Here is a 16936-nt window from a genome sequence, read left to right as displayed (position 1 = left end):
GCATATAGTTGGTCCAGTGTTTTATTGCCTCTTGTGAAGCATGTAACATATTGGGTGAATAAGGGTAAAGTGCAATCTAGAGAGACATGATTAAAGTCACCAGAGATGAGAAGGAGAGCATTAGGGTGCTGTGTCTGCAGTTTGCTGATCGTAGAATGGATGACCTCACAAGCAGCATCCGCGTTAGCAGAGGGGGGAATGTACGTAGCTATAAGGATAACATGCGAGAATTCCCTCGGAAGGTAGTACGGTCTCATGCTATTAGCTAGCAGCTCGATATCTCTGCTGCAGAGTTTCTCCTTACTAGTGATATGTCCAGTATTACACCATTTCTCGTTAACGAATACTGCTAATCCCCCACCTTTCCTCTTGCCGCTCTCACTTGTCCTGTCCGCCCGTAATAAGTGAAATCCATGTAGCGCAGCGTTGGTGTCTGGTGTGTTGGAGTCCGACTCCACCGAGTCCGTTGATGAGGGAAGGATGCATGCAAGTCAGCTCTCTTTAATTTCAACACAGATTGCAATCAGGGAGCCACACTCAGATGCACAAACAGTACATACCGAAGGTAGCTCTCTCTCTATTGTCAAGGTCTGGTTTTTATAACCCAAACAGGGCGTCTGCCGTTCTTGTTGTTGCCTCTCCAGTTGGCGTAACATGCAACTATTATTTTGAAACTGCTAGTGTTAGTCCCCACACCCGTTCCCTTTTATCTTATCTTATTATGTTGCAATTAAGCAGCGTCAGCGACCCCCTCCCTTGTTATGTACCCGCAGGTCAAGCGTAAGCTTAATGTCACCACGACCCTGTCAATGTACCTTCTGCTTTTCTAAATTTACTTGCACTACGAGGAGGGCCGGAGCCCCCTTCTTGTCCTGCCTATGTTCCAATTAGTTCCCCATTCTCTGTGTGACAAAGGTTAGCACGTGGCCTAGCCCCCCCCTCAGGTGTTAGTGCAGTTAGCCATGTCTCCGTTAGCACCATGATGCTACTCTCCCGGTATTCCCTCTGATGCCGGGTTAGCGCCGCCAGCTCATCCATCTTGTTGGGAAGAGATCTTACATTTCCCATAATAATGGACAGGAGTATATCGTCTCTTTCTGGCACGACGCTCCCTCCCAGCACGTCATCCACGTCTCTTTCTTCTCAGTTCGCGGGGAGTCACAGGTCTCTCTCGGTGCAGCGTAGCTGTGCTACGCAGTGCCAGTAGCTGATCACGCGTGTAAACAATGGAGTAGCGGCTGCTCTCTGAGTCTCCAAACACAGGCGTAAAAAATAAATAATTAAATAGAAAAGTGGCTAGTGCAAACACCAAAGTATTGTAAATATCCATGATCAAAATGAGGAATTAAATTAAAAAGTTAAGAATTAAGTAAAGGAAAGAAAAGAAAGAAAAATGCTCAACAATGAGCTGGAGCTACTGTAAAAGGCAGCCACTCGTGCGGCGCTGGAAGTCTGGGGTTTAAGGTGCTTATCATCTCCCTATATTTGACATCATCAAATACAAATAAGTAAAATTACCATTATTTTATAATTGTTGCTTACTATAAAAAGTTTAAAAAATTATCTAGGTTAAGACTACATACAAACCTGGCCAACAGGCTTAATGGTTATATTACAACATAATTTACAGCTTACTGTACTTGAACACCATGAAGCCTCCACAGTAGAAAAAGGCAGCAAACCTTTAGCAATAAATTTTGTAACGGCCCTGTGGCATTCATCTTTTCTTTCTTTGTTCATTTTTACTTTTTCTGCCAGTGTAAATGGATTATCACTTGATGGTCTCCTAATTCCAGGGTCAGCATGAGCAGAGACTATAACATTAATGTGAAGAAAACATGAAAGCTAAACTGTTAATGTAGCCAAGGATAAGGACATTTAAATAAGATAAGTTTAATGTGAGGTAAACTTCATCATTTACTGTTAACCTTAAAGCATTTTAGTATCAACTTAGCTAGGTATTTAAAGTCATCGAAACAGTACATAACGTTACACAGCGTACATTAGGTCCGAAAAAGGATTAATAAATTGACCCCGCACAAACTTAAATTGAACTTTAACGGTGCACAAGCATGAAGTGCTAAAAGTTAGCTGATTTTGTATGTCGGTTTACCTGTCGGAGCCCCAGCTATCGCGCCGTTATCCTCATCAGTCATGGAGGACGACGCTTGTGGTGGGCATGTTGGAGGCCCCGAGTCAGGAAAATACTGAGAGGATAATGATGACTGCACCGGCGTGATCTTCTTGCAGTCAATGCAGAATGAAGAGCAGATAGGTCAAGAGAGTTGGGTGAATGTTGGTCATAGATGTAGAAAAGGGCGTACACAGTTCACAGAGGCGTCATCACCGTAAGTTAAGGTGTCTAACCATTTTCAGGTGCTTACAGCTTTAGAGCCATTAGAGACTAGAGAGGCAGGTGGGTCCTTGGGCACCAAGGAGCCGCCTAACCCCAGGAGGAGGGAGGTTAGGGTAGTAGGAGATTCAATTATTAGAGGTGTAGATAGTTATGTGCACACCCATGATAGAGGGTCCCGTACGGTGTCTTGCCTGCCCGGTGCCCAGGTAGGGGACCTTCCGAATCATGTGGACAGGCTTTTGGCCCCAGGCGGAGTGGATCCGGTGGTCATGGTGCATTTTGGCACCAATGACATAGGCAAAGGCAGGAGGGCTGTTCTGCAGCATAAATTTATAGAAGTCTCTTATAAGCTTAGAAGCAGAACATCCATGGTGGTATTCTCTGGAATTACTTCCCCTGCCACGTGCAAGCCAGGCTAAGTTAGCTGTGATAAGGAGATTAAATGTGTGGCTAAAAGGGTGTTGTAGGAAAGAGGGGTTTATGGAGCACTGGAAGACCTTCTGGATCAGGTGGGACCTGTTCAAGCTGGATGGGTTGCATCTGAACCAGAGGGGAAGTAGTGTATTGGGGAGTTGTATGTGTAGAGTAGTTGAGGAATGTTTAAACTAGGGACTGGGCGGGGGGACAAGGTATATTAAGAATATAGGTGGGGAGAGACGGCAAGTCCCAATTAATATTAAAAGTGGGCACTGTAAAAGGCCTACCCTTTGCAGTCTGTATTTAAATGCTAGGAGTATTAGAAACAAAATTCATGATTTAGAGACACAACATTATAGGAATAACTGACACATGGATGAGTGACAATGATGGAGAAAAATATAATATGGATGGTTATACGTTGTTCTGTAGAGACCAGATAGGCAAGAAGGGAGGTGGTGTTGCAGTATACATATTAGAGAACCTGCAGGCAAGGGAACTCACTGATAAAAATAAAAGTATACAAGCTGTATGGATAAAGCTAGATGCTAAAAACTCAAATGGCCTAATTGTCGGTGTTTGTTATAGAGCACCTAATGTAGCTGCAGAAGAAAGCAGAATGTTATGTGACAATATCAGGATTATGAGCAATAAAAATGATGTGGTGGTTATTGGTGATTTTATTTTACCAGGGATACAGTGGGACATAGTCCGGCTTTTCTGTAAATGAACTTGAGATGGTGGAATTAGTACAGGATTGTTTTTTTACTCAATTTGTTAATACCCGTACCAGGGGAGAAGTCCTTATTGATCTAATAACCAGGATAGGATTCGAAAATTAGAGGTTTTAGAACCACTGGACAGTAGTCATCATGACATGGTGAAATTCGAGGTTTATTTTAGTGTCCGAAGAGCAAAGTCCAAAACAAAAGTATAAAATGTTAGGAAGGCTAACTTTAATGGTATGAGACTGAAGCTAGAAACTGTAAACTGGATGGAGTTAAACAGCAAAATGGTTGAAGAGGCATGGGAATCTTTTAAAAGCACATTGTTGCAAGTGCAAGAGGACTTCATACCTGTTTCCAGCAAAACTAAATCTAGGAAACTACAACAAAGGTGGTTTACTAAGGAAATTAAGAATAAAGTCAGGAGGAAAAGGGCTCTGTTCCACAAATGGAAAATAACTAATGATTTCAAAATAAAGCAAGAGTATCAAAAGTCTACAGGTTGAGTTAAAAAATAACATTAGACTAAGAGGAATGTAGAAAGAAAGAATTGCATTGGAGGCTAAGGATGACAGTAAGTTTCTTCCAATATTTTATCTCCAAAAGAGCTCCAAAAGCTGAAATCACTAATTTGCAGGATAGTAAGGGCCTTATAATTGAAATGAAATTGATATAGTAAATGAGTTTAATGTTTATTTTACACGGGTATAACAGTAGAGAACACGAGTAACCTACCACCATTTAGTACGAATACAGCGTGGTCGTTCACCAATATGTGTATTGAGGCTGATGTGCAAAGCCTAGCAAAGCTCAAAATAAATAAATCGCAGGGCCTTGATGGCATCTTACCTATAGTTTTAAAAGAGATGAGGGATATTATTAGCCAACCTTTAACTTTACTATTCCAGGAATCGTTATATGCTGGTACAGTATGGTACTTTTAGATTGGATGCCTAATATGTAAGGAATAATTGACGACGGGCCGTTGAATTATTAGAAAATAATGCACACCCGAGGTGTAACATGGCCGTTACACCTCGGGTGTACATTATTTTTCTAATAATTCAACGGTCCGGAGTCAATTATTCCGCTTATACTACGGTTGCCACACCTCAAGACATCGATCAGATGATATATTTCAAGGGATTCGTCCGGTTTTTCTACTTAAATCGCTATTGTGAGTAGGATTATTTTTTCCGCATCTCATCCAACGACTCTTTTGCTAGTTCCAAAACATCATTTTAAAGCTGGCAATGGAGGCTTGAGCCGTTGATAGCAGACTAATGCAGTTAATAATGAAGTTATTAGAAAGAGAGCGAGAGAGACAGAGACACAGAGAAAGAGAAACAGAGAGAGAGAGCTTGTATGAATTAGGCTACCTCTGTGTGTCCCTCAACAGTGTTCTGAAGCACCGTCTCTAAACTGTAAGTCTGCTTTAAGATGCAGCGCTGTTATTACCTCGCTAGTGAGAAATGTCATGTGTAGCCTTTAAGTTGGTACACTAGGCTAACTAATACTGCTGCAGCCCAGTTGTTGAAAGTTTCATATTCACCGTAAATATTAAAATTTACTTTCGGAAAATCGTCTGTCATGTTGTTGTTTTTGTTAGTCCTGTGTGCTGTATAGGTACTGTATGCTAATTTCCGTTATTACAGTTAACTATGCGAAGTGATATGGAACTGTAATGCGGTCAAGAGAGCTACCTGGAACTACGTTCGCCGTGCGTTTATCTGAAAATAATTGCATACCTCAGAACGTTCGTCAGCCAATCAGATTCAAGCATTCAACGGTCCAGGACACTTTGATGGGGTCAGGAGGAACCAGGGCTCGAACCTGCAACCCTCCAATTGCCGAACGAGAGCACTACCTCCTGCGCCACCATCTTCCCCGCGTTAATGTGTTGTTAATATCACACATCGTATCATTTAGATGTTTTAATTCATTTGCAACATCTCTTACAGCATGTGCTATTGCATTTTGCGACTGCAGCACAGCTTCAGTCAGCACACAGCCGGATGGTCGCCCCCGGTTTCCGAGGCACAGGAATGTAAGCAGCCAGCGCCCAAAGATGTGCTCGGCACAGCAGCACCATCGCCGCCTGTGACATCCTCGGCGCTGGGGGCACCTCTTGTACTATTGTCTATAAGAATAAACAAACAATAAACAAAAGTAACACCGCATCTGCGCCCTACTTGTTATTCATAAACATGCAAGTAATTCAAACAAGTATGCTACGAGAAAAACTTACCCGCGCTGACATCGGTGTCCCATCCATCCATCCATTTTCCAAACTGCTTGTCCCCCTCACCCGATAAAGCGAGAGACCGGGGATTCCGCTCCCTCCGCCTGTGCTGTTAAGACTCTTACGATGAGCAGCCACTCGTTTTGTCATGTCAATTTTAATGTCGGACTACTTTTTAATTTCGGCCACCATGCAAATACATAAAATCACTTTTAACTAACTCCACCACGTTCTGCCGCTCCGTCAACTTTAGTGCTGATGCCACTAATTAAACCACCAAATAATATCACTTTTCTTTTCTCCATTTCTGTTAACATGACCTCCACTTCAAACTCACTAAAATGCTTATTTTTCCCACGTGGTTTATCCATTGTTGTTTAAGAAAAACAGAACAAAGTGGGTATTTATACAGATTTGCATATGCAAATATGCATAATCATGGTCGGGTCGGGGGGGGTGGCTGTAGGCTTGTTCACGTACGTAAAATTTCACGCTCATTGGGATTTGTAAAGGGAATGTGCGTCGATCTGTGCTTATGCACAGTTTTATGCATCTGAATTTTTGCTTGCTTACACACATTCCTAGTTTTGTCCGTACGCCATGTTTTAGTGTGAATTCTACGCACGTCGTTATACATGAGGCCCCAGGTATAGAAGATTCTAACAGGTGTGGATGCTGTTCAACCAGATGGCTATTTCAATATTAGTTTAAATACTAGAACTCATGACCATAAGTGGAAATTAGCAGGAGAACATTTTAAAATGAATTTGAGGAAGAATTTCTTTACACAGCTTGTAGTTGGAGTATGGAATAGTCTTCCTGCTAGTGTAGCGCAAGCTAAAACCCTGGGTTCCTTTAAATCAAAGCTGGATAAGATTTTAACAACTCTGAGCTATTAGTTAAGTTTTCCCAAATCGAACTTGATGGGCCGAATGGCCTCCTCTCGTTTGTATAGTTCTTATGTTCTTATGTTCTTAAAGGTCTTATGGGTTTGGAACAACATTAGGGTGAGTAATTAGTGACAGAATTTTCATTTTTTGGTGAACTAACCTTTTAAGATCATCTGAAATCACTCAACAGTTCTTCTTCAGAAAAATTAGCATGTCTGCTTTTTCAGGAGACAGACAAGCCTGCTCCTGGCTGATAATGTTATGTATGTTATTAGCAGAGAAAAATCAAACATTAAAAAATGTGTTAACTGTGTTACGTTAAATTAAGTAATACAAATAAAACAATTCCAGTAAGAAAAATATAATAGGGATCCTGCAGCTAACACTGGTTGGACCCCTAATAATAGGATCTTTCTGTAAACAGTCTCTGAACATGAAAAAGGTAATTCAAATATAGCTCAGCAGTAGAATCAATATTTTTCTTTCTCTGAAAATGTAACGTTTTCCTTGGGTTTCATGTGTTTGAGTGTGTATACACTGTTGCCTTGCACCACTCCTGTTTGGTGAGCATGACTGGAACACAATTCTCACGACTGTTTTAAACCCTGGGTTAGACATGCTGAGTAATGGATATCCTGAATCAGAGCCTTTGCAATTTGCTAATCACTTTGTTTCAAATTTCTGAAATCGATAAATCATTCAGCCCTAGCATAGGATATACTAGGCTACAGGCTAGGATCGCAACAAAAGATGGAATGGTTAAACTTCTTAAATTTTACGGATTGGTCTGCCAGCCTGATGCCCCCCTCCCGCAGAGAAGGCAATCCACCCTTTTGCTACAGTGTACATTCTTGACAATTCCGTGCTTCATGCTTTCCAGCTTCAGCATGGTAATGTCCCTGTGCACAAAATGATGTTTGTACAAATACATTTATCCATGTAGATTGTGTTACGGTGAAAAATCACAATGAAGTGTATTCATATGACAGGATATTTTATAATGACATGACTAACCTTTGGTCTTTATACACCAATATCTGAAAATATTATACTATATTTAATGATCATTGCTCAGTACCATGCCTCCCTGATTTAGTTGTAAAAGTGTTGTTTTCAATCCACACTTCCCACGTATCTCCACATGAAACCTTTGTATGTATATGAATAGGTCAGCAGTTGCCCCCTATTACTGGGGCTGTGTGATGCCCAGGATTTATTTTGACTCCTTCAGTAATGTGTCTGCTAAAAAGTCTTTCCCTTATCTAGATATTTGGTCAGATTTCCACATGTAGATAAAAGCATTTTATCTTATAAATTTGTCTTATAAAACCTTTTAAAAATATCCTGTTCATTCTTTGTTTTAAATAGAATTTTAATTTACTGTAATTGTAGTTTTGTGTGTTCATCATGTTGTTTATGGAATTTAGTAAAATACAATATTTAAAAAATGTCAATATATTAAACTATTAGAAAAGAAACGTATCTATCTAATCTATCAATAAGGTGCTGGGATATTTGTAGTCATATTCATCTTATCCTTTATCAGTCTGTCAAGGCTAGTTTCAAAATGTGACATTCTAAACACCGTATGTTTGGGGACGGCATGTGGCTCAGTTGACTAAGCCTCTGTCCCTGAGTTTGGAGTCCCACTGAGTCCCACTTCAGCATGTCTGTGGGCCCTTGAGCAAGATCCTTAACCCCCAGCTCCCTGGGTGCCGCCACGGGTGGTTGCCCTTCACTGCTATGTTTGCTCTCACACGGGAGCAAGATGCCAAAATGGGAGACAAAACGAGAATTTCCTCACATGGGTTAGTAAAAGTGTAATCATCATTATGTTAACAATGGAGAGGTTCTGCTGTTCCGACATAAAAAGGGTAGTTTTAGAACACTGAGGTGATTGTTATTCTTAGGGATCTCACACACTGTTCTGCTCATGTGTGTGGAGTCTTTTTATTCAAAGAGCCTGACAGATGATGAGAATACAGCATGAAAATAACAAATGATTTACTCTGGAAATCACAAGGCAAATGGTTGAGTTCCATCATCTGATAAAGGGGTTCTTAGAAGTAACTTTCCTTCTTACTGTTTTCTTAGGGTTCAAGTCTGGAAAAATGGAGTCTGCCATTGTGTCATTTCAGAATTGGCTGGAAGTGCATAGCTTTTTTTCTGTGAAGCTGACTCATGCTGTGGGCAAGGAAAGGGCAGCATTATGATAAAAAAAGATGATACAGGAACAGTATCAAAGGCGCAGCACAGAAAAAACAAAATGACGGACTAGTTATAAAGAAAAAAAATATTTGGTGGTAAAGGTGGCCGCATAGTTCAAACGAAATAAACATTATTTTAGAATAATGGATACTATGGATAAAGCATCATAAGAGCAGAGATCACCATTTCAGTATACCGCCTGTGTATGGGCCCTGATGCACTCTTTCACTTAGTTCTGATCCCACACCCTGTCCACAATTAGCTATATGAAACATACACTCTCTTCCATAACTAGAGCACCACAATGTTCCGAAAGAAAAAGCAAAAGGCTTTGCAATCATGCATGCCTTTAAAGGAAGACCCACTGAACTTATCCACGTTTAACAAGCTGTTATCCATGACACTGGTGAGTTCTCAAATCTCAAAGGTGTCAATTCATTTTCTATGACCGCACACATAGTGCCAGCCTGGTGAATTACAGTTGTACATCAATTGTATTCCCCAGACTCAACTCGACCTGCTTCCTCCTTGTCTATACATGTATATGGAGGTAAAGTTTGTGGCCATTAAAAATTATTTATTTAAAGCAGACAAAGCTTCTGGTTATATGGGTAATATCCATAGTAATAATCCATACAGCAGAACCTGGTTGTAATGAGAAAATAAATAGTATGTGACTGTCAGCTGGTAACAATACCAAATTGGTTGGGAACGATTGTCTCAGAGTTATCGATCATGACTAGAACACAGCACATACAGGTAAAAACACATTTATTAATTTTTACATTTCCACTTGATCATCCAGTGATTCTTGACTGTCCAGGGAATTAAATGCTGTCATTTCTACAGTATCTTTTCTAGTTAAATGTTTATTAATACGTTATGTATTGTGTTTTAAACCTATGAGATCTTTTCACATTATGGCGCTAAGCAACTGTGCACTTCACTGCACATTGTACAGAGTATAATTGTGTATATGACAAATAAACTTTGAAATGAATCTTGGATTCCTCAATATAGCCACCATTTACCTAATTCACTATCATGAGGCATTCAAGATTGAGGTCTGGAGGTTGGACTTTCGAAATCATTAGTTTGAGTTGTTCTTTCCTTTGCTTCTTTGCCAAATACTTATTTTACAATTTTAAGGTTTTTTGGGTCATCTTGTTGAACATTTGAAAGGCCACTCAGCTGTAATGGAATGGCATGCCTTTGAAGCATGCTGGGTGAGATTGCCATGGATTTTGTCAAAGTGCCAACTGTCTCAGCAACAAAACCATCCCAGACCATGATATTTGCCTTCAGTCTTGACAGTGAGAACCACACATGCAGAACTCACGTGCCCACCCTCTCTGCATCTTATAAATACTGGCTGAATCCAGATACCTCAAATTTTAACTCATATTAGTCCATAAGACTAACTTTCATTCCTTGTAGTTTACAGGCACATACAGATTAAAACATAGATAATTATTGTTTTGTGCAGGTGTAGTCAGATTTTATTGATGCTGTACTTTAATGTAATTGTTTATAGTGTTATGCTACTGGTTGACAACCATTCATTGCAGGCTGTGTGCACATTGTGCTCTGATAATTCTGTCAGGTTTATATATTTAACATGGCTCTGCTCATATTTTCTCTTTTTCTAGTGGTGATAAGCCAGTGGCAAAGTGAGCCCAAAGAAAGGGTCATCTCTTTAGTCCTGAGCCATCTCCCATTATTGAAGCCTGGGAATGTGGAAGCCAAGGGGGAATACATGTGCCTGCTCCCAAAAATCCTGGCACACACCATTGAGCATGTGCGCCATCTGGAGGAGAGTCGGCAACTGCTGTCTTATGCCCTAATCCATCCTGCCACCTCCCTAGAGGATCGGGCAGCACTTGCGCTGTGGCTCAATCACCTTGAGGAGAGGGTTGCATCAAGAGGAGCTGGGGACTCCCTGGAGCGGTCCTCCACGCCCCATCAGCAGCATCCTCAGCTGTACCCACATCATCAACGTTACGGTTCAGATGATCGACTCAACGGCTGGCAGAGCTCCCGGGATTCTGCTCTAGGGAGCTGGCAGCACCAGCAGAGCACAGAAAATGGGCACCTCCCTCTTTACCCTGCTTCCTCTCTCCCTTCTACCATCAATATGGTGGGCTCTGGCAGTGGGACCATCACAAGTAAGTCAAGCTCATTTTCCCTTCTTTCTTTTCCAGAGAAGCCAAATCACTTGTTTACATTACATTAAATGCTATTAAATTAGCTTATGTGACTGATTTTGTTTACATTGTCTACTTAACCATGAAAACTCTGAGAAACAATTTCACTGATTTTCCATAAAGCAATGCAACTGCAAAGGTGTCTGCAGATACTGCTGAAAAGACAGTAGCTGTAATATTTCTTCAGGACATTCTCTCTTTACCCACACCTTTGGCAATCAAAGCCGATATCCTCAATTTATGTGTTAAATAAACTCACAAATTGTTTGACACATTGGAAATATTAATCAAGAAATCATTAACTTACAATTACATATATGCTATAGAACTAAAGAAGGTGCAACAGGAACTTTTAGATTCAACATATCTGTGGTTAGAGCTGGATATTTCCAGCCAAGAATGCAAGGATCTTTTTGCTGATGGAAACAGCTGAGGATATAAATTAGACATTTAAAGCTCTGTTGGAAAAGATCCTTCTTTATTTTTGACTACTTGGATGTTCAGCATGACAAAAGCACAGTAGACTTGAGTTTGTTGTATGTAATAAAACTTTTTTGTGGTGATATAGTATTAATAGTAATAAATGTTTTTCCCCCACATAAAATTGATTCTATTAAAATAATGGCCTGGGGAAAACTTGGGTCCTGTTAAATCATTTTAAAAGTAGATTTGATCAGCTAAAAGATAAAATGAATTAAAATTCATTTCACAACGGAATAAGAGCCACTAGTGAAATAAAGCACACCATCTGGCTGGCTACCACCCTTTTAAACAGTGGGGCAACACATACCATTCAGGTTCTCCATGTATGGTATGCTTTGTGGAGTCTGTATTTAGGAAAATGGCTAATATTTAGGGACTGGAACTTGTAATATTAGCTGGTCACCTATTTTAGCCAGCAGTCGACTATAGATAGTTGTTCTGTTATAGAACCTGAATAGTTACCGTAGTATTTAGGTGAAAGATTTTTAGACTTCCAAAGCATTATGCTTGTACAGATTTGCTTATATATGTCTTGGTCATTATACCATTTTCCCTCCATTTTCTATAATGTGATGTTAATGCTTTTTAGGATTAACCAGAGTTTGATAGGAAGATTTTATTTATTTTTTATTCTGGGAATGGACTTCCGCTGACTTGAGATATTTGAGATACACATTTACTGACACAAGGTTTGATACTTGAGCTTTGATGCTTCTGAATAATCGACACTTTTATGAGGACAAGATGGTTGCTTGTAAAAGAATGGTTTGTGAATTACTGATTTTTTTTTTTAAATTCAAAACATGTAAACATGTAAAGACGTTTTCCAAAATCTTTTCCTCTCAGTTTGGAGCTGTTTTTGCTTGGTAGTTTTGTGAACTCCCTGATGTTTGAGACAGCAGCCTAGTCAGCTAGATACACAGTGTAGCTTTGGACTCATGTTTTTTGCTAATGTCCTTATGCAAGTTTTAAGTCCTTATCAGACAAATTTTTTTATTATCCTTTATATCTCTATACCTCAATACTTATACACTGCAAAAAAGCTTCCCAATAGCATCTGAGATGGAGTGTCCCCATAGCATGCTGCTTTCACTGTACTTCACTTAGGGGCTGGTGTGCTATATTGGATATCCCAAATATTGCAGTATAATCACTGCTTTCACCATGTTTTCAAGTAGCGGGCAACATGAATTTGTAAAACTATTCTCGCTGACATTTGTGGCTCTGTGTTGCATCAGGATTTTATGTGTGCTTATGTGATGATACAACTCTTCCGCTTAATTGTTGGCTGATGTACATTTTCTCCTATTGCAGCCATTCAGTTCAGTAGCTATTAAAACCATGACATTGATGAGTCTAATAAGAGTCAACTGGGTTTTATAATCCGTGGCATCTGCAGGCTGGTGATCATGGCTGCTGTTCATGTGCCATGGTAATGCAAAACACCCCTCAAACCCAAGCTGTGCCATTGCTTTACCTCCTGCTGGTCATGGCAGTAATATACTCTAAATCCATATTCAATGGTAATAATGTCATATAAAATGCATTTTAACATTTTTTTTTCTTAAATACCCCTGACTTAGGCCTGTTTATGACAGAAGTAAGTATATACAGTACATGAATATTGTATGCCTAGAATGAATTATATGCTTTGTCATCCAGAGCATGGATACCAGGGTCATTAACCATTGTAAACTTGCAGGGAACACTTCAGTCTATAACTAAAATATCCATCCGTCCATCCATCCATCATCTTCCGCTTAATCCGAGGTCGGGTCGCGGGGGCAGCAGTCTCAGCAGGGAGGCTCAGACTTCCCTCTCCCTGGCCACTTCATCCAGCTCCTCTGGGGGGATCCCGAGGCGTTCCCAGGTCAGCCGAGAGACATAGTCTCTCCAGCATGTCCTGGGTCTTCCCCGGGGTCTCCTCCCATTGGGACATGCCCAAAACACCTCACCAGGGAGGTGTCCAGAAGGCATCCTAATCAGATGCCTGAGCCATCTCATCTGGCTCCTCTCAATGCGAAGGAGCAGCAGTTCTACTTTGAGTCCCTCCCGAATGACTGAGCTCCTCACCCTATCTCTAAGGGAGAGCCCAGCCACCCTGCAGAGGAAACTCATTTCGGCCGCTTGCACTCGAGATCTCGTTCTTTTGGTGACTACCCATAGCTCATGACCATAGGTGAGGGTAGGAATGTATATCGACTGGTAAATCAAGAGCTTCGTCTTTTGGCTCAGCTCTCTCTTCACCATGATAGACCGATGCAGCACCCGCATCACTGCTGACGACATACCGATCCGCCTGTCGATCTCCCGCTCCATCATTCCGTCACTCGTGAACAAGACCCCGAGATACTTAAACTCCTCTACTTGGGGGAGGACCCCCCCTTCAACCCGGAGAGAGCATTCTACCCTTTTCCGGCTGAGAACCATGGTCTCGGTTTTGGAGGTGCTGATCTTCATCCCAGCCGCTTCACACTCGGCTGCAAACTGTCCCAGTGAGAGTTAAAGGTTACGGTCCGAAGAGGCCAACAGAACCACATCATCTGCAAAAAGCAGAGACCTAATCCTGAGGTCACCAAACCGGATACCCTCAATGCCCTGGCTGCGCCTAGAAATTCTGTCCATAAATACTATGAACAGAATCGGTGACTAAGGGCAGCCCTGATGGAGTCTAACCCTCACTGGAAACGAGTCCGACTTATTGCCGCCCATGCGGACCAGGCTCTGGCACCGGTCATACAGGGACCGGACCACCCTTAAAAGGAAGCCCGGTACCCTATACTCCCGGAGCACGCCCCACAGGACTCTCTGAGTGATACGGTGGAATGCCTTCTCCAAGTCCACAAAACACATGTAAACTGGTCCCATGAAACACATGTAAACTCCCATGAACCCTCCAAAACCCTGCTGAGAGTATAGAGCTGCTCCACTGTCTCACGGCCAGGGCAAAAACCACACTGCTCCTCCTGAATCCAAGGTTCGACAATCCGGCGGACCCTCCTCTCCAGGACCCCTGAATAGACCTTACCAGGGAGGCTGAGGAGTATGATCCCCCTATAGTTGGAGCACACCCTCTGGTCCCCTGTCTTAAACAGGGGGACCACCACCCTGGTCTGCCAGTCCAGAGGCACTGCCCCCGATGTCTACACGATGCCTCTGATGCGTGTCAACCAGGACAGCCAGAGCCTTGAGTAACTCCAGGTGAATCTCATCCACCCCCGGGGCCCGGCCACCAAAGAGCTTTTTAACCACCTCAGCAAGCTCCGCCCCAAAGATAGGCGAGTCCACCCCCAAGTCCCACACTCTGCTTCCATATTGAAAGGCGTGTCGGTGGGATTGAGGAGGTCTTCGAAGTACTCCCTCCACCGACCCACAACGTCCCGAGTTGAGGTCAGCAGCGCACCATCCCCACCATAAACAGTGTTGATGTTGCACCGCTTTCCCGCCCTGAGCTGCCGGAGGGTGGACCAGAATCTCCTCGAAGCCGTGCGGAAGTCGTTTTCCATGTCCTCGCCAGCTCCTCCCACACCAGAGTTTTTGCCTCAGCAACCGCCGAAGCCGCATTCCGCTTAGCTCGTCAGTACCTGCCAGCTGCCTCTGGAGTCCCACAGGCTAAAAAGGCTTGATAGGACTTTTTCCTCAGCTTGACGGCATCCCTCACCACCGGTGTCCACCAGCGGGTTCGGGGATTGCCGCCGCGACAGGCACCGACCAATTTATGTCCGCATCTCCGGTCAGCCACCTCCACAATGGAGGCGCGGAACATGGCCCATTTGGACTCAATGTCTCCCGCCTCCCCCGGGATATGGGAGAAGTTCTGCCGGAGGTAGGAGTTGAAACTCCTCCTGACAGGGGATTCCGCCAGATGTTCCCCGCAGACCCTCACTATACGCTTCGGCCTGCCTGGCCTGGCCGGCTTCCTCCCCCACCAGTGGAGCCAACCCACCACCAGGTAGTGATCAGTTGACAGCTCCGCCCCTCTCTTCACCCGAGTGTCCAAGACATGCGGCCGCAAGTCCGACGACACGACTACAAAGTCGATCATCGAACTGCTGCCTAGGGTGTCCTGGTGCCAAGTGCACATATGGACACCCTTATGTTTGAACATGGTGTTCATTATGGACAATCCATGCACAGAAGCACAGAAGTCCGATGACAAAGCACCGCTCGGGTTCAGATCGGGGTGGCCGTTCACCGTTCACCACGCCCCTCCAGGTCTCACTGTCATTGCCCACATGTGCATTGAAGTCCCCCAGCAGAACAAGAGAGTCACCAGGAGGAGCGCTCTCAAACAGCCCTTCCAAGGACTCCAAAAAGGGTGGGTATTCTGAACTGCCGTTTGGCGCATAAGTGCAAACAACAGTCAGGATCCGTCCCCCCACCCGAAGGCGAAGGGAGGCTACCCTCTCGTCCACTGCGGTAAACCCCAATGTACAGGCACCTAGCCAGGGGGTAATAAGCATGCCCACCCCGGCTCGGCGCCTCTCCCCGCGGGCAGCTCCAGAGTGGAAAAGGGTCCAACCCCCCTTAAGGAGACTGGTTCCAGAGCCCAAGCACTGCGTCGAAGTGAGTCCGACTATACCTAGCCGGAACTTCACAACCTCGCACACCAGCTCAGGCTCCTTCCCCATCAGAGAGGTGACATTCCATGTTCCTAGAGCTAGCTTCTGCAGCTGAGGATTGAACCGCCAAGGTCCCTGCCTTTGGCCGCCGCCCAACTTGCATCGCATCCGACCCCTATGGCCCCTCCCATGGGTGGTGAGCGCATTGGAGGGGGGACCCACGTGCCTTGTTCGGGCTATGCCCGACCAGGCCCCATGGGTGTAGGCCTGGCCACCAGGTGCTCGCCATCGAGCCCCACCCCCAGGCCTGGCTCCGGGGGGGGCCCCGGTGACCCACGTCCAGGCAAGGGATACCGTGAATCCAAAATCTTTTTCTTCATTGGGGGTCTTCTGAGCCGCACTTCGTCTAGTTCCTCACCCAGGACCTGTTTGCCTTGGGTGACCCTACCAGGGGCATAAATCCCCAGACGACATAGCTCCTGAGATCACTGGAACACGCAAACCCCTCCACCACGATAAGGTGTCGGCTCTAGGAGAGGTATGACTAAAATAACATAATAAATGCAAAAATAAAGTTTTTGGACTTTATTGGACTTTCCGCATAACCAACCATGTAAAGGCCTTTAGGACCTCAACCAAAATTTCAACACCAATGATTAGCCTCCCACAGTATTCAATGCATATTTTAAACAATTTCTTTTTCTGAGCCCAGCATGGAATAAAAGCAGATAAGGAAATTAAATTTGTAGTTGAAATAAAACTGCAAGTGCAATCTTTGTTCAGTCATTCCCCACAATAACAGATGCGTAGAATTTTTATATTTTTTATAGTACTACTGTTAAGTTCTGA

The 16936-nt window shown here is 43.3% G+C and overlaps 1 protein-coding gene across 5 annotated transcripts in view; it reads left to right on the top strand.

The window, feature by feature from the left end:
• The window catches only part of samd4a (sterile alpha motif domain containing 4A), a 104261-nt gene that overhangs the window by 35614 nt on the left and 51711 nt on the right, over window positions 1-16936 (top strand). For all 5 annotated transcript variants that reach the window (XR_007382315.1, XR_007382314.1, XM_048974937.1 and 2 more), the window contains one exon: window positions 10488-11003. Coding sequence is in view for 3 of the 5 variants with exons in the window: in XM_048974937.1 (XP_048830894.1) it covers window positions 10488-11003 (516 nt within the window). In the remaining 2 variants the exon portion in view is untranslated. The remainder of the gene's footprint in view (window positions 1-10487; window positions 11004-16936) is intronic.

This window comes from Brienomyrus brachyistius, chromosome 14, assembly GCF_023856365.1.
Source record: "Brienomyrus brachyistius isolate T26 chromosome 14, BBRACH_0.4, whole genome shotgun sequence".
Taxonomy (NCBI): domain Eukaryota; kingdom Metazoa; phylum Chordata; class Actinopteri; order Osteoglossiformes; family Mormyridae; genus Brienomyrus; species Brienomyrus brachyistius.
Note: the sequence above shows the minus strand (reverse complement) of the source record. Positions and strands in the feature narration are given on the sequence as shown.